The following is a 23,250-nucleotide window of genomic DNA, read 5'->3' on the forward strand; positions in this document are numbered from 1 at the left end:
TGGAGGCAACTCACATGATTAAAGACTGCACTGTAAGCTATCGTTAAAAGACTTCTTCCCATAAGTGAAAGCGTGTAGTTTGCCACTATACACATCAGAGGCACATAAACCAAAATGAGGTCAAAGTCAAACAAGAAATGCAAATGCCTCACTCCAAAATTCCTGCTTTCTCTCTCTTTTTTTTTTTTTTTTTTTCTTTCAGGCTGAAGGAAAGAACAGAAAATTTAATGAAGTTAAAATTCAAATTATAATCTGTTTCTTAAGTTTTTTTCTTCGGCTGGTATTCTTGCAAAAAGTTACACCATCATGCCTTGAGAAGTTAACCACGAATATTGATTCAGGATGCCTATGGATCAGGGTCTTCTTGCTATGACTATAGCGTTGCACAATACAGAGTTTAACACATCTCTCTTTACTCTCGCCTTTGGAGATGGGAAACTGCCCTTATTCCCGTTTTACAGACAGGATTGGGAGACTAAGGCCTAGAGCAGCCAAGAAATCATAGGCAATTAACCATCTAACTAGGACAAACATGATTCGCCAACCTGAGATTTGCAAATCTCAGGCAGCACAGGGATACACAAACTCAGCAAAGATTTCCAAGTCCATTTGCAAGCTGCCTGCAAAGCACGGCGTAGCCTGGGCTGCCACAACCCCATTTCTTTCAGAAAGCTAATGCTGTGCACAGCGCAAAAGAGAAAACATCCTTATTCCTCCTCCTGTCTTTATGCACAAATTACATCCTATCTGAACTCTAAATAATGTAACATGCAATATGGAATACATGTATTTATCAATTTATATTACATACATATATTATTGTATCACTACAATGAAGATGATGAGGTTTTCCAAAATATACATAATGCTACTTAGAAGAATGCTTAGGAAAACATCAACAGAACCATTTAGCCATTATAAAGCTTCAGCTGAAAAACAGAACTTGGAACAAGAAGTAAATGAATTATATTAGGCAGGAAATTGTTCACTAAATCAATTGTGCTACATTAGCGATCTTAAAATTAAGACTACTTCCAAGGTGGTCACATGCATATTCTGAGGAGTGCTAAGGTAACAAAAGACGTTCCAGAAAGCCTTTTGCATGTCTGACATATATACATATATATATTTCTATTTCAGCACACATCTGTTCATATAACAACTATTTTCCATAGTTGTCATTTTTAACTGGCTGTATTAACCCCTAGATACCTCTACGGAAAAATCACAGAACATGTGTGTGCACTGTTTATTCACAAATCTGTTTTTAAATCTATACCATTTTGAATTTGTTCAGATGTGGACAGCATCTGGATTCCTTCAAATCAATTATAATTACAATGCTCCCTTCTTAGTCCAATAAATTAAACATTTATTTGCTGTCTATCATAATATCCCTCCTCTAAAAGAGTATATTTATTGTGTCTTTTAATTACCAAATACATGTAGAGGGTTGTCTGAAATTCAACACAGAAAGTAACTCTGCACTTCCAGATGTTAGAGGTATCTTCACACAGATTTTCACTGTTCAGCACCATAGTACTTCAGGCAAAAATAGAATTAGGCACAATCCTTGCCTGCATTCATCTATGAAATTTAATTTTCCATTGAAAATCTACAAGTTAGCAGCAAGTTCTGCCCTTGGACATGAATGTGTGTTTCCTATTGGATCCAGTTTGGCAAAGATTATCCTTAGTTTCTAAACACAATCGAAGCTTCCATTTCACTTCAGGTATCTAATCTAAGTACTACTAGCAATACAGAACAACAACAGGGCTGAATAATGGTTAGAGTTGCACTTAACTTTTTGAAATTATTGAAATTAGTCATTGTGCGAGAAGCCGCGTTTACTTACTTCCCAGTTTAAACAAGGCTTCCCATTGACAGTTCTCGGAATTGTTTAGACTGGAGGGAGCTGCTGCTGCGCTGTTTGCCTTTGCAGTGCCCACAGCTGTGCTCCATACCCTGACACTGCTTTAACCGACCTGCATCCACTGAGAGCACAATTTAAAAAAAAAAAAAATAATTCAGGAAATGTATTTGAAGACAGTAAAAAAAAAAAAAAAAAAGCAGCTGCTTACCAGGATTGATCATACTTAAAGGAATAATGTTTTCTCATTCAGTGTGTCCAGTTTGGAACAAAGGGGTATGAATGTGGGCTGGAGCACCTCCCCTCCGAGGACAGGCTGAGAGAGTTGGGGTTGTTCAGCCTGGAGAAGAGAAGGCTCTGGGGAGACCTTACAGCAGCCTTCCAGTGTCTGAAGGGGGCCTACAGGGGAGCTGGAGAGGGACTTTTTCCAAGGGTATGCAGTCTTTAAACTGCAAGAGGGTAGATTTAGATTAGGTATCGGGAAGACATTTTTCTCTATGAGGGTGGTGAGGCACTGGAACAGGTTGCCCAGAGAAGTTGTGGATGCCCCATCCCTGGAGGTGCTCAAGGCCAGGCTGGACGGGGCTTTGAGCAACCTGGTCTGGTGGGAGGTGTCCCTGCCCGTGGCAGGGGGGTTGGAATTAGATGATCTTTAAGGTCCCTTCCAACCCAAACCATTCCATGATGCTATGAATAAGGGCTGCAGGACTGGGCTGTTTTCAGTGTCAACAAGGGGGGCTCGGCAGCACAGCAGGGCTGAGCTAGGAAGGAGCCCTCCGAGCCTCACCCCAGGGCGAGGGAACACCATGCCAGGAGCTCCTGGTCAGACTGGGGGACAGTGCTGGTAGCCCCCCTGTGCCCGGACCCCCACCCAGCCCGGAGCGGCAGGGGCTGCCGTGGAGAGCTGGACCCGCACACCAAGGATACTCCCACCCTCGCACCGAGCTCAGTAGCCACCATTCCCGGTGGCAGCGATGGCACAGAGCGGCTGCGATGGCACAATGTGGCTGCTTCAAGCACCAGGTGACATTTGCCTGGCAAAGCCAAGCCTGGCGCAGGCGTGCAGCATCCAGGTGACAACGCTGCTTTCCACTTCTCACTCCCACCACCTCCAGGACACCAAATACCACACTGGAGAGAGCAAAAGAAAGGTTCTCCTACCCGAACTAGTTAAGGGTAATATAAAATTGAGTTAATTGCATCTGACACTGATTATCAATCTGTTTTGGCCACTCGGTTCAATACAAGAAAGCACTCTTTTGTTCCCGTCTTCATTACCGTCTCTCCCACCCGAATGAAGCAGCTTGTTTTAAATCAAGAATTATCTCGGTTCTCCCTGCTTGAATCATTGTTATTGATCATAGCAACTTCAATAAATCCTGCTGCTTACGCAGCGGCCCGGGGGCCCATCCCGATCTCCCCAGCCCTTTGTTCCACATACTGATTCACCTTTTCATCAAGGATTTTGACGTAGCTGCTGCCCTTTCGCATTATTACCATGCCCCACCCAAATAATGATTTTATCACTTAATTCTCTTCGAAACCGCATTTCGTAAAAGGGAGAAGGGAAAAAAAAAAAAAAAAAATCTGCACTGATGGGTGGGTAAACATGCACGAGGTGGGGTTGTCTCTCCACATGACAGACACACCCCACACAAAAACCAGAAACATGCCTTTAATTGGGCAGGTTAACATTTTTCTAAAAGTTACTTTCTAGTCCTATCTGATCACTCTGTCAGGATGAGTAATGCAAAACATTCAATTTCTTGTGGGTTTGGTTCCAGTAGTTACTAAAAGCAGCCAAGTACATGTTTGTTTCTAAACTACTTGAAACCTTCAGAAAGTTATTTTAGCTTGGTTCGCGAGCCCTTCACCAGCACGGGGATTTTATCCACCTCGCTTTTGCGCAGGAAACCCGATGCTTCAAAACCATTTCTCCTCAAGTCGTGTCTTTATTTTCTCACTTTTCTTGTTGGAGGATACTTGCCATTTTCCAGGATGTAGTTAGATTTTAAAACGTAGCCCACCGCCTCCCCAGGCAGAGATTTGTGGAAACAGGTGCTTCTAAAAAAACCCGAAAGACTTTGGCAGCTCTGTGACCTGACAGAGCTCTGTGCATTAGTGAGACACAGTGCCTGCCGAGCTCCCTTCAGCTAATTAGAGGACCCGTATGGCAATGAATGGCCTCAACTATAAATACTTCCTGAAAGATCTCTCACAGAGTCAGAGGAAATGGGAAAAAAATGAGATGCAGCTACAGAGAAACTATTTCAGATGTTTCTTCTTTAAAGAGCTGCTTTTTCTTTCCAAACGTGGCTGAGGGATGAGACGTAGCATCTAAGATCTCCACCAACTTAAATATAAGATATATGACACAATTATATGCATTAAATTTAATTCTGTAGATATACCATTAAGATGTTGCTACCAGAAGATGGTTGGAAGGGGGACACAATGCCAAAGCGCACAAAAACTTCCATCCTTCACCCTGTAGAGACCACCAAAAAATCCCATGTAAACCAAGATCCCACTCCGTGTTCTTGATCCTTCCAGTGATGTTGCTTGTGCTCCTGCTAAAGGCACCAGCAATAACTTCTACTGACACCAGAGAGGCGGATCTTATCTTAAAGGTAAGTTATCCTTAAAGGTATGTTATCCTTATGGCCAAGGATCAAATGTTTAGAGCAGTATTTTGGAAATCACCAAGGCTAGTTCAGCATTTCCACTGCTGTGCAGGCATCTGGCACCTAACTGTGGGTAACAGAAGTCAGTACTTTGTAACAGGAGAAATAATGTTTCACCACTAGGGATTGTGCCTGATATTTACTCCACTGATATTAAATCAATCAATTATATGTAAATTTACTGATACATATATACCTATTGCTTATTCTAAAATTAGCTCTGTCAATCTGCCACAAAGGAGAACGCAAAACAGGGAGAGGGGAAATAACTTCTTCTGATTTCCTCTCTCTCCCAAATTTAAAGCCATATATCCAGCTCTAGACAGAACACTATATGAAACATCGGAAGTGTAAATATCACAGACAAAAAGAAAATAACTCTTCTTAAAGTAAACGGAAACTTTCTCGCAATGCTGTGATTTCCTATTGTGTGTAAAGAGTCCGATCACTATGGTGCAAAATAATCTTGATTTATTAGAAGAGCTGATTTTATCCTTTGCCCCTGTATAAAAAGCTCATAGCAAAGGTTAACATAGCTTCAGTTAGAAATTTACCGTTACAGCCTGCAGTCTCCCTTTGATAAAAATCACCAGCACCTTTGCAATAATTTGACAAACTCTCTCCCTCTGACAGTACACAATTCCCCCCATTCCGTTAATTACGATTAATACACAGGCATCTCCCCGTTGCCTTCAGGTCTGTGCAGCACCACAGGACACAGTGATCTGTGCTCTTCTGAACCGGGCAGGCTAGGATGCGAGGCAGCAGTGTTTGCCCATACCTTTAGGTGGGCTAACTGGGTCTGTGTATAGGTCTGTGTATAGGTCTGAAGGCTCAGGCTGCAATTCCCAATTTTGTGGAAAACTTTGTTCTGCAGTGTCCACACATACCAAAACAGGACACTTCATTTAAAATCAGTTTAGCAAAAAGTTCCTGCCGTCCAAGATCTGCGTTGTCAAAGCATTAAACAATCTGCCTGGCCTGGAGTCTGCTGGCTGCCAATGTGCTACCCAAAAAAAGGAACATTTTTGCATCTCAATAGACCTTCCAGTATCAACAAATCTTTAAACTATAAAATCAGCTACTCTAAAGGAAGAGCAGAAATAATGTCTACATTGTACCACGCTGAGGTACATTTTTTGTAATTCCCATTTGCAAAACATACCGATTCGCTGTAAGTACAGCTGCTGGAAACATGTTAATAAGAAAAATAAATTAAAGCTACTCACAGAAGTGTACCAAGCCCCTGAGAAAGATTCTGTTACATACACACAGCTTGGAAGCGCTCTCGGGGAAAAAGGTGCGTCCACTGCACATGTGTGTTTCCACACATGCAGAGCACAAGCTATCGCCACTGCAGCATCCCCAGCTCCCGAAAGGTCACAAGCCATTCGGTCTTTTAGCTGCTAAAAAGGAAAGAAATCCTACCCTAATGACTCCCATGAATAATCTACTGTAGCACAGAAACCGGGGAGGGAACATGTCCATTCTGCATGGAAGGAATGCAAGAAAGCGGCATATAAATGGCTTACACAACACGCAGCGCTGCAAAACGCTCCAAGTAATTTCCAAAAGTTTACAATTATCCTGTAGCCATTAGGGATTTCTGTGCGCAATTGTAGATTTTCACCCCTTCCCCGGTTGATCTTTATCATCTTTGGTATTTTGTTAAAATGCTAATCACTCTTAAACTCAGCATCTAGAAAGCCCACTTGCAATATTAACCTCTATCTATAGGAAAAAAATGTGAAAAACATGATCTCCCCTTTCCCTTCCCCCCCAGCCATGAGAGAACTAAAAAATGAAAAGCACATGGTATTACTGCCACTGTCGAATCATTACACATCATTTGTAATAAGCAGAACCACTTTATAAATACTGAATAGCCAGTACAACTAACGGGATGTGTTAGATTTTTTTTCAGTACATTTCTCACAGTGTTTATTCACTGAGTAATCCCAAATTTTTGGCTTCCTCTGTGTCAGCCTTTGGGGGATAAAAAATGAAGGTGTCCACAGTGACTTTATTACAGGTTTTGTTTCCTAGTCATCAGTTGTCCTGGGATACAGTATTTTGCATGAGCATTCATTATACGATATCAGAAGTACGTATTGATTTAATGCTTTGTTTTTAGACGGGCCCAACTTTTAGCACATTAGCTACTTCTACTAGCTATTTCACACTAGAAAAATAAATTCCTCCAAAAGTGGATAATCACAAGATATTTACTTAACAATATGATAGAGTATTTTAATTTTTTTTTTTTCATTTCAGAGGATTACAAAAATTAGCTTTTTCCAGAATGGAAGGGAAGTTCTTTTCTGAACAATTTCTTATTCTGTCTGGGCCAAGTGACCTTCCAGGCATACACATAAGATGTATGTATGCCAGATAACACCTGACACAGAGCTCCCACTGGTCAAACTGACCATCACTTTGTCATCTTATTTCCTAGCCCCAGTACTGTATCCCAAAACTCAATCAAGAGCAAAATAAAGGAGTTAGGTTTCTATGACCTTTTTCACAGATCCAGGGGAATAGGGAATATCCGCCTTATTGGAAGAATTAATATCACTCACGGAATCACACTCCTTCATCTTCCACTATCTCCTATCCTTCAGATCACCCCTTACCTTAAAAAGTTTGAATTCTCACTATTTTCCTCTATCTATCATTAATGACGAAATATATATGACTAGGGACTCTGCTCAGCAGACGTAGGAAGTTAACCTACTTCCCTGTCACTTTTTAAATATTTCAAACGGACAAAGGCAACTTGCTCAATTTTCAAAGAAGAAAACTGAAAATTAAAAAATTATAACTGAGGAAAAGACCCAGACAAATAAGTCCTTGGCACAAGAGAGTTCAAAGAGCAAGGTAGCTAAAAGTGTACACAAAAGTAATTCTCCTTTAAAGATGTCAGTATGGTTTCACCAGTCAGTATAGACCCAATCCACTAATAAATCCTTTTACAAACCTTATAAAAGAAAAGTTGGGTTGTACACAACATTTTAAAATGCAAGGAACTAATTTATATACCCTGTGAACATACAAAAATAAGACTTTTTTTTTTTTTTCAGAAAACCATGAGAATTCGTATTTCAGAACATCCAGAAGTGATCAAAATATTTTCAAAGTGATAAAAATACTGATTGAAAAAAAAATAATAAAATTAGTGCTTTTGTATAAAGACTTTAAAAAGTTGTCCGAACTTACTTTAAAGAAGAGCATAAGACGCAGGCAGCATACAGTTTCCCCTTTTCACTCACCAATGGCTAAAATTGATAATATACTGGTCTTATTTTAGCACTTGTTAAGATTTGAGGCTGCAGCTACCAACCAAATTTAGACCTTTATAGAGCTGATTCCGCATGCTGTCAGGTCCCTTTCCAGATTTTTGTTTAGTTGGCTTTTTTTCATTATTTAGGAGTCAAAAAATAAATGAAAAATGTTTGTATTCTGATAACCCACAATACAAATGGCTCCTCTGGCCAATGTGTCTGTGCACTGCTAAGAACCACTACAAAAAACGGGATGTAACCAGCGTCACATGTACAGCGTGAATTCCACGGATATAAGGACATATTTTTATATATGTAATTCCAAATGTAGAAGAGAAATATAACCCTGCCATTCACAATGAGCACACATCCAGGTTTGCAACAGGGAACCTGTCATACTGCGACTGCTTCTCATACACTTAAAATCTGACATCAGTAACTATATGTGACCTGTAAGGCACAAAAGACCCTAAACCGCATGCAGACTTTAACTGACAGACACGTTATTTTATAATTAGAATAACTGCAGTGTTTTTAAGTCCGCTGACTTAATGTCAAATGAGCTTGTAAGACTTATATATGTATATAGAGACAGGTATACCCATGTATAATCTTAGCAAACATGAAATAAAACATTTATCTTGTCTTTTGTCTTCTTCTGACATGTTGTTCACTCTCACAGTAATGGATGTTATGGGTGTAAGACAATATGTTCTTATAAAAGACAATAAAGAAAAATAGCTGCTCATCACTTCCATTCTACTGAGGTTTGTCTGCGGGCTGATCGCTCCAGTAGCAAGTTTCTAGAAGTTCAGACAGGGAGCAGCCCCTGAAAACATCCAGTGATGACTCCAGGAGAAAGGCACTTACTTGTCTCCCTGTTCAGCTCCTCAGAATTTGAGAGCTTTTCTAACCTCAGATTTCCCTACAGTGGGAAAAGCGTACCTTGATGGAAGGGGAAAACTCCTTATATATAGGTCCTTTTGTTTAAAAAAAAAAGACAGAATAGGAATCATTTGGTGAAACAATTATTCTCCTTTTCTTATCACACAAGCTCCTTCCTTTTCTTTTTTTCTTTTTCTTTTGCTTCCAAGGCAACCAGACAAGTGTCAAAATGGATATATAATTATATTGCTTTATAAAAAAAAGAGGTTACTTTTTATTAATATTTAACTCAGGTTTCATATTCTTAGATATTTAATAATATGAAATCTTGCTTAAGTGTGAACTGTCACACCACCACAAAATTTAAGAGGTGATTAGTCGTTTTAGTGTAACAGATGTGCAGCCTTCTGGGGTTTTAAACCTTCCTTCTTCAAATGCATCACCAACCTGCACAACTAGCAGGAATGATTAAACAAAATTCAATCAGAGCTAAATTGCAAAAGCAGAAGCACTTGCCTACTACTACTACATCAATATATACATTGTTTTATGCAAACACTTTGGAACATTTACCTGCCAGTTTAGCTCTACAAGTTTGAGTCTTTCAGTCTTTTCCTTGATTATTTTTTTTTTTTCCATGCATGAAAAAAACACCCAACCACTTTACTCTGGAACTGAAGAAATCATTTGCATGCTTAATTAAACATAACATACATGTAATCATAAAAAGCAAGGGGGAAAAAAAAAGAAAGAGATCTTCCTACCCGTAATAAGGACTGGGATTCATCCTTTGTCTTGCTGTCCCCGGATGCAGGGTAGGGCTGGGTGAGCTGCCCTGATTTCTCCGCCGCTCCGGCTGGCACGCCCTGCAGGAAGCCCTTGCTCTCCACCGCCAAGCCGTAAATGGGCCGCGCAAGATGGGCAGCTTCTACGTTTGGACTATCCCTTAAAGGCTTTGGCTGCTCTTGTCCAACAGACACTGGGGTCAATAAGCCTAGACTCGTCTGTGTGTATGACGGGCTCCCCCTCAAAATGTCTGTTCCTCTCCAGGTCACGTTGCGAAGATCATCACTGGGACTGTCAGTCCAACCTTTCTCCTTGAGCACTTCCTTGTCTTCTATCTTTTCCCTCTTCACTATGCTGTCAGATATGGGCTCCCCCATTTTGGGGTCCGGATTAATCAGACTGTAGACCTTGAGGTCAATTTTTGGCTCTTCCTTGATAGACGAAACGCCATGACTGTCCTCTCCGTTGGCTGTAGTGACGTCCATCTCCTGACAGTGCACAGTGTTGAAGTGCTCTAGTAGTGACTGAGTGTCAACAGCTGTGAAGCTGCACTGACGGCATTTGTAGCAGTTGTGTACTCTCCTGGAAGAGAACGAGAAGTGTACTAACATGAGAGCCTTCCCTGGACCTTCCCTCTTGCAATGTTCTACCTACCAAGATGAAGAAAATAAATCGAACCTACAGTATGATTCCCTCTAAATAAAGCAGGCAGGTTTACTTTGGTGTCTTTCACAACATGGGAAAAATCCTGCTGTTTTTTTCCTCTACGCCTTGCAATGGCCTCCTATTGCTCACTCACACTCCACTGCTTTGGTTCGAAACTTCATATAATTTTCACTGGCATTTTGGTTTTTTTCCTCTTCAGTTTGCTCCACTACACTTTTCACTTTCTATTGTGGTAGAAACACTGAAGTAACTTTCAAACAAAATCAAATCATTAGAAAAGGATAGTTATCTTTGTATAAAAAAACACTTTGTATAACATAAATCTATGCTAGAAAGTTCAAATGCTTAAAAAATTTCTTTGTTTTCCACCAATTTAATATCTTTTGGCTGAAAAAGATGATTTTGACTGGAGCTCTGGTTAACTTATGGATAAGAATACACCAAAGGACAGAAGGCTGGACACAACAGAGAACTTATTTGTTCTCTACGGACATTTTAACACAACGTTAAAAAGATGCTGCTCTAAAGAAAAAGCAAAATAGTTGGCTGTGTCGCTACAAGCTGTGTTTGGGTACGAGCTGTGGAGCAGTGTGGAATAACGCGCCTTCCTGTTTTTCTTCTAAAAGCCTATCTAAAGTACTGTATTACTAAATTATGTAAAGCATATGTTGCTACATGAGAACAACATGTTACCCGTTTACTGTATCTATCGTAGGAACAGAACCCTGTTTATGAGCTCTATAACGCCATTATGAATAATTGTTTATAGCACAGGAGTGGTCAGAGCCCTCCGTCAGGCTCCAGGCCCCGCTGCGCCCGGCATCGTACCAACGCAGAGTAAAACACCGTCCCTGCCCTTCATCAAAATGTACATAAATCTGCAAAAGCTTCTCCCTACAGACACACTCACACATCCACACCCCAGGCATTCAGAGTCACAACAGCATCTTTAGCCAAGCTAAAAAACGAGCCTTTTGCTATCCACACAGGACAAAACTTGCATGAGAAATCTGTTACTGCCCTGACAACTCCAGTTGTTAGAATTAATTCTTTCGAGGCCAAATCTTAGTCTCAGTGAAGTCGATGGCAAAACTCCCATTGACTTCAGTAAGTGCAGGATTTGGCTCTCGGTGCATCTGTAGGACTGGAATGATACACAAAATGTCCCTTTTAGAATATGATCGTTTAGAAGGGACAACTTGCCAAACTTATTAAACCCCCTTGTCTTCCATCTTTCCTTTTGTTGGAAAAACAAACCATATGTTATTTACATTGTCTGATTTTCTTGCAGTTGTGTCAGCGCGCAGACATGAGTACACATTCAGATTCAAGCTTTTTAGCCCTTGTGCAATATCAGTTTTCTTTTTGTTATTTTCCGTATTTATATTCATTTTAAGGGACTAGATGGGCTCGTTCAGTTATGCAAAAAATAGAGTCAGCTATTCTCTGCATAGTCTTGGGGCAACGAAAGCTACTTGCAGGAGAGCAAGCTGTGGGTTAAAATCCTGTGCTGGCTGTGTTCCTTTTTCTTCATTCTACAATTGTGTTTTATTAAAATCAGCTTGTCTCTCAATGCGACACTAATACATTCTCTCTTGCAACTTAATTCTTTTCTAAACCGAGTTTAATTCTCTTCTGAACCAAAAAAAAAAAAAAAAAAAGAGAGAGAGAGTGCTATCTGATCAAAACCATTTTATAAATACAAAAAGCCAACACATAAGGAGGGTCAGCCCTGTAAAGGTGGGATACCATCAGGGAAGTCCAACTTAGACAGGGGCTAGTTATCTTAAAAGCCAAGTTAAACAAGACACCATTTGGGGCTAATGGCTCAACCACATACACTCCCCATGTGAAAGTTTATCAATCCTTTGGGAGGCTACTTAGCCCTAAGTGTCTCGTGTTTAACTTGGCTATTTCAATAGCTCACCCCCTTTCCTAACTTGGCTCTCATCTACAGATATCACACCTCCAAACAGCTGATCTTTTTCTGCCTAACTTGTCTTCCCCCCACCCCCCCACCCCCAACCTTCCACGCTGGCTAAATGTTTTTGATCAGGAGCGGTACACACCACAGGAGCAGTACCACACTTCTAAGGCCACAAATAAATGCTGAATATTAGACACAGTTGTAACTACATGGCTGAGGCCCAGCTACTATCACCTTTATTACATTAAAGGTTTGTTCATTTAAATTATTTCCAATTTATTCAAAGGGAGTCATAAAAACATTCTTTCGTTTTTATGCGAAACTGTGATAGTCACTGTGATGCAGAAAAAATAAGGACTGATTTAGGTACGTAATAACCCCAACAGCCTTTTTTTTTTTCAGGACATACACTTTTCTAGTGTGCATGAAAAAGTCATTTCTGCCACCATCGACATTCTAAATCTTCTTACTTCGCATGGGTTTGTCCCATATACTATTCTATACCCAAGCTCTGAAAAGTAAGTTAAAGTTTGGAACTGTCCAATATAAGTCATAGTCTCAAATAATAAAATAGTAACTATCATCAGCTATTAGAGAACTTTTGAAAGTTAGAAACTTATTCTTTCCCAGAACAAGGCATACAAAGCAAATGTTTTCATCTCTGACTGTTTTCACCCCACCCTGATAGCAATCAAGGAAACAAGTTGGCAATGTTTGAGTTCTTTTTATGCTAGAATTAAAACTACCCCATATTTCTAAAGGCCCAAGTTACACCTAGATTTGTGCACAAAGCTCCTCAAAGCTAAGCAACAAAATTTTAAAAAATTCCAATTGGCAAAGCACACGATACGCACTCCCGTGCATTACCTTAAGGTTGTACTTTACAGCTCAACCACGGTTATACCAGCTGAAACTCTGAACTCATCAGGTGCAACGCAGCGTATTGGTATAAAGCTGATCAAAGAGAGATGCCTGAGGAAAATCTCAGTACGGAAGACAGCCATGTAAATAAAGAAGGAAACAGCAGTCTCCCTTTTGTCATCTTGCTCATACACCACTCAAGCAAGCTAACAGCGGGTTCAAGCCATAAGCTGGCATTATCTTCAACGTGGCATTGGGATGGCAACGTCATCCCATCCATTGATGTCACTTCGCGTTATTATTTTCACTACAAAACAAATCAAAGACCTGACTGTTCGTGGATGTTAAAATATTTATGCCCCAATCCCAAGACGAAATGTTAAGGAATTCAGGCCAAACCTTTGCTGCACTGTTATATTCTGACACCTTAATAAAATCCTACCTTTTTTTTTTTGTACTGAAATATACTTGAATTGGGTGCTGTAAGGATTTTCCCTTGCAAAAGCTTGAAGTTGGAGAGACTAGATGGGGTTTTTTTGATGGATCTAATGTTCTTTACTTCAGCTTTCTAACAGGCTGCGAGACTCCTGAAGCTAGCCAGTTGTTAATTAAGTCTTGTTGACGTACTTCTAACTAGTCTGAAGTATTACAAAACACCATCCTCTACAAAACAAGTAAATTTTTTTTTTTAAATTACCTGAAGACATTCCTATGCTCTAGGGCATAGAAAATATTTTGGATGAAGACACGGCTGTCGTATCACTTCCATTTTTTTGCATGTTTTGAATTTCATTATGAATATAATAATTACTGTTATTTCTCATGAAGAAACAGGCTTATAAGAAAGCTTATTTTCAGGATGGGCACTGCACTCAGACTTGTGGGGCGCGGGAAGTATTCAGAAGGAAAGAGAGCAAGCAAAGCAAGCACGAAAATTCAGCGGAGGGACCGAAAGGGGAGGAAACGGGCAGAGCGGAGAGCAAGGCTGAGATGAAAGACAAGCAAAAGCCATTGGCAAGAGCAAACAAGTTCAGAGCAGTGAATTAAGGTGTCAGGAGGATGCAAAAGGTCCTCACAGCTGCTGCTATTGTTCCATGAGTGAAGGCTCCTGCTCTGCCGAAAAAGCGGGAGCTGGTGGGCCTCAGTTTACACTTCTGCCCTCAGTTGGCTTCTCTGGGGAGTGTCCCAAAGGCTCCACATTTCCATTCTCCGCACCCTGCTCCAGCTTCTGCTGCCTGACAGCGCGAGGGCAGAGGCAGCTCCACCGCCCCCGTCCCTCACACACAAGACCCAAGTCCCCCTTTGCCTTTTAGCCCTCTACTCCATTTACCTTTAAGACATCAAATTTAATTTAATTCAAAATTAACTTCAAAAGAGAACCCTACGAAACTGCTGTCATCCACATTTTAAAATTAATTTCTGTTTATTAGAGAAATGATTCTACTTCATTGCCAAAGCTTATATTTTATTTGTGAGTCTTTCTGTTTTCTTTTTATATTTTGGAGTCGTTTAATGAAGCACTACCTTATCTTTTTTTTTAAAGGCATTTAGAGCATTTTTCAGCATAGCGTTTTTAATTACTACTAGCACTGATCAAGTACTTTCTGTCAAAGTCTTTTTTGACAAATAAGGATTTCTATGAAAAAATCTAATTTTTACCAAAATGAGAAAATGCATTTTTTTCCCACGTTTTTGCAAAATTAAAAAACAAACCACTCTGCAAGAAGCCTCTTTCATTTTTTAAGAAAAAAATGAAAAATGAAAAATTAATTATTTTGGAGCAAGCAGGAAAATAATCTCTAGACTAAGTGATCTGACATGCAAAATTTCCCCAAATACTTTGTATGATTTTTATCTAAATTACAAGTGTTGGCATCTTTTAGCTCATCAGAATACCAGACAGTTTTGAGGAAAAATTAAGCTTCACAATGAACATGAAGAGTACCCGATTCCTTAGAGGTATAATGGAAAATGGGTAGTAGCAGAATTAGTAGAAAATGGAGGCCAATAAACCTTCTGGGGATTTATTTGAGTAAGCACATTTTAGTGAGGTTTAAATACAAGTAAACTCAAGTGCAATGTCATTCATTAACTTCAAATTTAACTGAACAGCTCTCAAATAATCATGTCAAGAAATTCTGAATGAGCGTTAAGTGTCAGTATACGTTTCTGTAGACAGAAAACTTGGAAAGAACCACTTTTGCAAATTCTAATACTTTTTCAAATACACGGCTGCAAAGGAATAATACTGGGACACAGAAGAATTTTGAGCTAGCAGACAGTGAAATTGTAGATGTAGAGCCAACAGGAAACAAAATTAAAAAGAAAATAAATTAAGCATGCTGTTCATGCGTATGACTCAAAACCCAAAATAATCAAAAATGCAGGCAAAAAATACATGAACCAAAATATGTAAGTAGCTTCTAAAGCCAGCTCCAATACTCACGAATTATCAAGGGTAAACTTAAATATGTGAACAGCAGAACACTTTCTGCCACCACATCAATGCTTAGTATCATGTTGACCATTAGAATCCATTCAGCTCCTTATTATATAAATGGACAGGTTTTAGATGTATGTGCATGTACAGCATTTTAAATACATCACAAATACATAACGTGTGGCAGAACGGCTTTATTGAGATAAACTCTGATGAAGCCACAGAGAAGGCCCGTGAGGATGTGAGCTGACACCACATCAGCGTGTTTCTGCGTGTCACGCACGTAACTTCCTACCGCTACTATTTTATAGATGTTCTGCTTTTTTAAATCTTAACTATTCTGTCTTTAGTTCATAAAATACAAAAAGGGGAAGACAATACGCATCCAATACATAAAAAAAACTTCTATAAAGAAAAAAAAAGGCCCTGATAATAATAATAAAAGTAGAAGCTATAATGCCCCAAAAGTCTTTCTCTCCATTTGTTTTAGCTTTATAGAATGAAAACTAGGTTATGCATAGAAAAGCAATAAAAGCTGCTGGTGTTTGCTATTGCAGAGCACCTTCCACAAGCCAAGCTAACTTCTGTGATTTCAAAGAAGATGCACAGCGGGGGAAAACAGCAGCAGCACACGTAGAAAAGAAACAAAACTCAAATTAAAAAGGGGGAGGGCAGGAGAAAGGGAAAGAAGTTGGCAGTTATGGGGATGTTGTACTTCACTTTAATTACACAACATCCTCAGAGTACTCAGTAATGTCATAGACTGAAGGCTTAACAAAATACATTGTTCAAGTGTCTTAAAACAGAATAGTCTAATTTTAGACAAACAAGTTGAGATTTGAACGCTTAAGTGTATCTATTGATTTTCCAAAGTGCAGCTCCCCGTGACAACTGCCGGAGCCGCAGGGTGCTGAGCCCTCTGAAGAAGAAGCTACTGCTACCCCATCGCAGACTTAGCACTTACTTTTGAAAGTCATGGCTTCTCCTTTCCTTGGGAAAAAGGATTTTAACTAGGCGCGCTTGTTAAAACTTAAATTACCAGCTGCAGCAAAATAAAAGTGCTTTTTTTCAGTCAAGGAGCCATTTCAATCTTCCAGTTATTTAACCACTAAAAAAAGATCGTGCCATGCCCCAGCGGCGGACAAAGTGCTGCCTATGGAGTTCTACAGCATGGCTCAAAGCTGCTATAATAATGCTTGGAACTTAGATACCACTTTTCATCTTCAAAGCAGTTTACAAACATTAACTAATTAATCCGCACAACATCCCTCAGGCCCACTTGGATCAAAAATGGGGCACTGCATGCTGGGACCTGAATCCTCCGTGGGCCCTAGCTCCAAATTAAAGATGAGCAATCTGCTCCTTCTTTTTTTTTTTTTTCTTTTTTTTTTTTTTTTTTTAAATAGACTCCTGATACATTGCCAATGCAGCCCTCTGTTGGGCAACATTTGGATGCCCCCAGCTTTAATCTCTATTAAAGTATCATGCCCCAGTCTGCCTTTGTTAATTTTGGATGTCTTGGAATCTATTAAACGTGGCACAGTTTCTTGAGCTTTTAACAAAGCTTTAGCTTTGAAAATGCATCTTCTTTTGTCTTCATTCTAGCTGGCTTCCATGCAAAGATCTTTTAGATGAGATAGATACTGAGTTTTCCGCTGTTGTTGACGCATTAGCCTTAACTATTAACATATTCAGCATGATTTTCTAATATTTAACGTCGCTTTTGCAGCAGCACATAACTGTTGCTCTTTACAAAGCCTGAGAGCCAGCTCCTCCTCTGATGTCAACTGGACTGCCAGTTTACAACAGCCCAGGAACTGACCCAAGAAGTTTAGCAGGGAGTTGGCTGCCACTATGACATTGTGTCAGACTGAGTCAGGAGACTGGCTGCATCCACCTCCAAATAGGAACATTAGCATTTAAAATAAATAGAACGACACTGTAAACCAGCAACACGAAAATAAGCATCTGCAAAAGGATCCTGGGGGATGACATCAACAGACAAAAGAGTGTCTGCTCCCAGTGTGAAACCAACACCAAAACAGCAGTGGAATGCTCTTAAAGTAATTATTGCGTTGCTGGACTTGGGAATGGAAAATACTACAAAAAGGTAGTACATTGAAGCACTGTTACGGAGCATGAAAGGATTCACAGTCTATCTTGGAAAGTAAAGGCATTTGTGTTCCCCTACTGAATGAAGATGCCAGCTTTCTGGTAAAAAGCCTAAACTAAAATAGTACCTAAAAGATTCTGTGTGGAAAATAGTTGACCAAACCTCAAATATGCTGGAACTTCAGCATCTCCACACAAATCCAAATCTCCTTCTTCTTTGCACAGGTTTAAATGTATAATTAAATCCACCGACTTAGCTGGTGGTTTTCCAAAACAAAGTGGATGTTGGATTAGACCCTGGCTGTAAAGATTTATATCTATAGGCATTCCTATTTTGATTTCCAGTTTCCTCAAATGTTTGGGGAACGGTGACATTTAATTAAGGAACTAAGGGAGGGCTGTTTGTTTGGGTTCCTATCATTAATCATTTGAAACTGCACTGTACCTGTAGTGTCGGGAAATCTCTTCTTCCACCTGGGTGGTAAAGTCACATTTGGTGCATGAGTGTTCTTTGTTCTCCTTGAGCGTCAGCGGCCCCTCTGCCCCTGGCAGGGCGTTTGTTTCTGGTTTGACATCAGACGCTTGGGCTTCATGTGCATTCTCATAGTGGAGCAGGAGAACATCCACGTCGGGAGTGGAGAATGAGCACTGATGGCACTGGTGTTTGACTCTAGAGCTTCCTGTCACCCCTGGAGACAGGTGCAAAAGCAAGAGAGCACAGTGGGAACAATTACTTTTTCTGCAAGCAAATGGGTAAGTAATTTCTCCAAGGTGCTTTTCTGGGCTGCAGAGGCCTCGGGGACAGAACTGACAGTGCTTAATGGTACATTTATGAATGTTGTGGAGCTGCTGATAGTGACGGAGAAGTGGGCCCACCACTATTACATCTGGGCCATGGCTCTTTGAGTACCTAAAGTCACAGAACTGACAGTTGTAGCTTGTCACCATGCTGTCCTCTGCTCCTTTGCTAGTCAAGTCTTTCTTTTTTGCCACACTCGCACCCTTTTCTGTCTTTGTCACTAACTCCCCATCTGCATTTTTGGCTAGATCATTCTGGTTAATGACAGATCCCCTAGAAAGCTTATCATTCAGATCTGGGTGAAGGCTTCCTGCCTGGCTTCCCCCATGCTGTTTGCTGTAATGTTCTAATAGTTTCAATGAGCTGGACGATTCACAGCTGAAACTGCAAAATTTACACCAGTAGTAACTGGTTGTATCGGTACCGTTTTGTCTAGAGGAATCTATTGGCTTGATGGGCACCGAATATCCAACTGGTGTATCATCTCCTGCTTTTACAGTGATTCTGTCTTGCCACTTCCCCAAGTCTCCAGAATCACATGGTCGAAGAGTAGGACTGGATTTATTGGAGTTTTTCTCTGAAGTTTTACCAGAATCAGAGGAGGGAAGGGCTGCTTTCATTTTGTTTGGGTGAGTCTGTAAGAAGTGTTGCTCTAGTTCAGTGGAGGAGTTGCCCATGTAGGTGAAATTGCAGAATTTGCAGCGGAAGTACTTGGTGTTGCCTTGGCAATCTGGAGTTTTCCGCCCAATTCCAATAAAGGTTCCACCTAAAGTAACCTGTGAATAAAGAATGAAGTCATTTTAGCTCCACGGTAGATTTAGTCAAATACAAGGAAGAAAAAAAGAAAAAAGAGACAACTGGAGAGTGATTCATAAGCCTCTTTCATTAACCGTCACCACCATTTTCATTCGTACTAATGTAGAAAGATACCATACATATACCCTCACATATTTAGCATTTGTTGCTGAAGATTTTGAAATGTTTCACATAGCTGAATATATATTCCATATGAATACAAAATATTTTTATTTGGGGAAACCAAGGCATGTGTATGCAATGTGACTGGAACTCAGAATTTCCTGATAGGACTATTCCTTCCTTCACTAAATCATGTCATTGATAGAAGATGCAATCATCAAATCCCATACCCCTGAACCCTCTGACAGGCAACTTTGCTGGGAATCTATACCAGGTGTGGAACAAAAGAACGGGCCCTCAGTCTTTTTCTTTCAATATACTTACATGTTTTAATCATATTCATGCTTAACAGTCCGAGAGAATTGCTTCCTAAAAACAAAATTAAATTTGAAATAACAAATTCAGTTTGCTGGGTCGGAGTGTGACCAATTCTTATAAAGACCGTTCCTACAGGAATATTCGGTATCCACCAGGATGCCTTTTAACACTGCCATAGTGGCTATGTCTGAAACGAAAGCCGGTTTTCTCAAAGATTACTCAGTGCAGACATTCTCCAAGGAAATCTTCTGTTCCTCTCATGCACAGAGCTCAATTTAGTAAAACAAGGATGGAAAAACTACAGGAGAAAAATGGCATGTGGCAAAGAAACCTACCACACCCAAGTCCATGACATCACTATTTTTTTTTATTTAAAAAAAAAAAAAAGGTAGATCTACTTAACTGTTCTCATGATCTGTGAGCAAAACGGTCTGCAGGAAGGAAACAAGGCTTCCAGGGCTTGTGTTGTTAAAGCCCGAGTTCTCACAGCAGGCAGGCCTGCCCTTCCCAGGAGTGCACCACACCTGCCCGTGACATCAGGGGGAGATTTGCTGCTCCTGTACAACTGGTTTGAAGGCCAAAGAAAGAATCTCCTGACAAAATTGTCACCACTGCTCTACATCTTTTCCTGAATAGTAAGCAGTGTACAGCATCCAGAAGATAATTCCCCTCTACACCCGAAATCCAGAAATCTTACTCCTTTGCCATCATCCAGTCCACACCACTACGTCAAAAACATGGGTGGAAGCTTCCTTGTGCCATGTTCTCAATTTTTACGCCTAAGAGATGCCTTACAGGGAATATAAAATTTCCACACAGAGTTAGATTTCAGTTCTCCCAACCAGTGAGTGTATTACTACATTTCTGCAGGATTCAGTTGTAATGCATTAGGCAAATGGTGTAATTATTTTTCTTCTCCTCCTCCTCAACAGCTGTGCCACAAAGCATGTGATCACTGCTCATTCAGTATCGCACCATACGGAAAGACTCAGACATACAGAGAGCATGAAATGTAAACATTTTTAAATGCATATAATATAAATGCCTTTTAGCCATTTAGCTCAGAGAATGAGATGCGATCCTTTGTATCCCATCAGAATTGAACATGTATAGTGAGTCAATGAGTTGCTAAACCATGATATAATGAGCCGCTGCTATTCAGCCTCCCTTTTTTTTTCCTTTTTTTTTTTTTTAAGAAAGCACAATTCCCATACACTTGTTAAAACTTTTTCTTAAATAATGCTTTCTGTTTGTTTAGGAAACATATTTCATTAGGCAATGGTGAGTCAGGCAGCCGAACAGCTAGGAGTTAGCTGTAATAACATTTTCACTTAAACTGGGGCTCCCAAGTTCTGGTATCAAGCTATGAATTTGGTTTTGAAGAGGTTCTTTGAAGAGGGATGTTTTACAGATCTTCTGTACTGCAGAAGATATTTTATTCATTTTATGACGAGCAATAACTGGAGGCAAAGCCATGCTGAGCCTCATCCACTGACAACAGTGCGATTTGGGCTTGCTCCACAGTATCTGGCACTCAGGTCACCATCCACTTCATCATTTCACTGTTCAAAGTCTCAAAGGTGTTGAAAGGTAACTTAAAGAAAGCACTGATGGAATTATGGTACGCAGAAAATAACAGCAGCTCACTGCGTGATTACCTAAGTTGCAAGGTGATCTGGTTTTGCTCATTTAATTAGATACTTATGTTTGTTCTATGCATGCACAGAAAACTGGCCAAAATGCTTTACCTTAAGTGGCTCTAATGAGTAAATACATCCATTACTCTCAGCTGTCCGTTCAGAGAGCCTACAGGTAACAAACCTATTTTGCAGACACTCTGTAGACATCAGTTAGAAATTGTGTGACAATAATCCCAGCTGCTATTCATTGCTAATTACTTTTATTTCTGAACACTGGAAAAACATATTATTAGTACTAGCATTTCATACCATGGACTGTAAATCACAACATTTCTGTAACTTGTCTTAATCCTGCTTAGTGGCCTACATAGCAAATTTGTGTCCCATGCTACTACATCCTTCTCTGCATCACAAGAGGATAAAAGAGAACTAAGTATTCTCACACTATTTGTGTCAGCTTGTTGCAAAGGAGGGGTGACACACCATCACCAATTATTGGGCTGGCATTTCGCTGCCACAATTCAAAACAACGTGTCCTATTAGGAGAGCATGTACGTGAAACGTAACATGGGGTTATCTTAATGTTATTACACTCAAAAGCCATTTCTCACACATAACAAAACCTACTGAAAGCCTCCTTGGGGGTCACCCGGTAAAAAGAACTGAAGAAACTGGTTTCCAGGCAAAGAGATTGAGAGAAGCACTTGAAGTGACAGTATAAACTGAAGCTGTTTCAACTTTCAGCCAGCCAAATTTGGAAGAAGCCTACACATTTGCAGAACTGTTCGGATTCGCAGAATCACAGAGCCATTGAGGTTGGATTCGTGCACTCTGCTCACGTCTTGGCTTGAGTGTCAGATTTTTCAGTTACGTATCGCATCTCTATGCAGAGGCACCAAACTCCTTCGCAGGGTAATTGTCCTTAACCTCCTGCTGTCTCTGACCTGCCCCAGAAAGATGAAAAATAAAGGAGAAAGAAAAGGAGAAAGGGGAAAAGAAATATATACCTACCCTAGAAATCAATATCCATATTTCTGCGTGGTATCAGAAGTGAGAGCTTTTACTATCCATTCCCATATTTCATTCTGATCACACCAAAACCTAGTCCCCTGCTTTGACCTGACTGAGTTCTCCCCAACATAAAGCAGAAGAGCTAAACAAAAGCAATGCTAAAATTCTGCAATTCTATTACAGCAGTGGAGTCCAAAAGTGCCAGCTGACATAACTCGTGGCAGTCACAAGAAGAGGTACAGCTTGCACTGGAAATGTAAGAGCACCTATAGATCAACAGTTCCTTCATTAAGCACAGAAGAAAATTCCTCTTCATAATTCTCATTTTAAAGAAAATCTAACATATAAGGCAGTCTGTTTGTACTGAGGAAACCTGATTTAGTTCTTTACTGTCACTTGCTTGTGAGACCTTGGGAATACCACTTACTCCTGCAGCACCTTAATTATGGCAATATAGTTGGTATTACGCTGTATAGAGGAAGACAGCTATTGGAATGAGTTCTCCATTACTGCACTTGAGATGGTTGCACTGATATGCTTCAAAAATTGCTCTTCAAAGCCATGTTTCACTTTGGGATTAAACTGAAATACATTTCACAGTAAGACTCCCTGAAACTCAAAACTTTGATCATTACCTTCATTCATTAATGGGAAAAATTATCAAAATCTAGAAAACTGGTAAAGAATTTACTGCAAGGATTGAAGTTCATGTGTTAATACAACGAAGCTATCTCCTCACCCACCACGCACATTTCCAAAAATAGCCAGAAAGAGGAGAAAATATAACATAATAATTGACAATGTTTCAAGATGTACTTTCTAAAGCATGTTGGCAAGTACTTCAACAAAGCTGTGTAATTGCACTATATGTTTCCAACAGATATGTCTACATTACCTTAATTAGTCAGACCAAAAACAATGATTTCATGGAATACACAGACTTGAGCAAGGAGAGGTACTTTCCATTTTGGTGCGGTTTTTTAAATGTCTTTAACCTGCCCTTGATCCAAATGCTACCCTACTCTATTCTCCCACCTCCTTTTCAAAGTTTA

General features: G+C 40.1%; 1 protein-coding gene across 4 annotated transcripts in view; it reads right to left on the minus strand.

Annotated features, from left to right (window-relative positions):
- Positions 1 to 23,250, minus strand: part of TRPS1 (transcriptional repressor GATA binding 1) — a 218,411-nt gene that overhangs the window by 143,469 nt on the left and 51,692 nt on the right. For 3 of the 4 annotated variants that reach the window (XM_063327430.1, XM_063327431.1, XM_063327432.1), the window contains 2 exons: positions 17,958 to 19,087; positions 9,485 to 10,088 (listed from right to left, as the gene is read on the minus strand). In XM_063327430.1, coding sequence (XP_063183500.1) covers positions 9,485 to 10,088; positions 17,958 to 19,087 — 1,734 coding nt within the window. The remainder of the gene's footprint in view (positions 1 to 9,484; positions 10,089 to 17,957; positions 19,088 to 23,250) is intronic. The other variant, XM_063327433.1, reaches the window with a different exon arrangement.

Source organism: Chroicocephalus ridibundus, chromosome 2 (assembly GCF_963924245.1).
Source record: "Chroicocephalus ridibundus chromosome 2, bChrRid1.1, whole genome shotgun sequence".
NCBI lineage: Eukaryota > Metazoa > Chordata > Aves > Charadriiformes > Laridae > Chroicocephalus > Chroicocephalus ridibundus.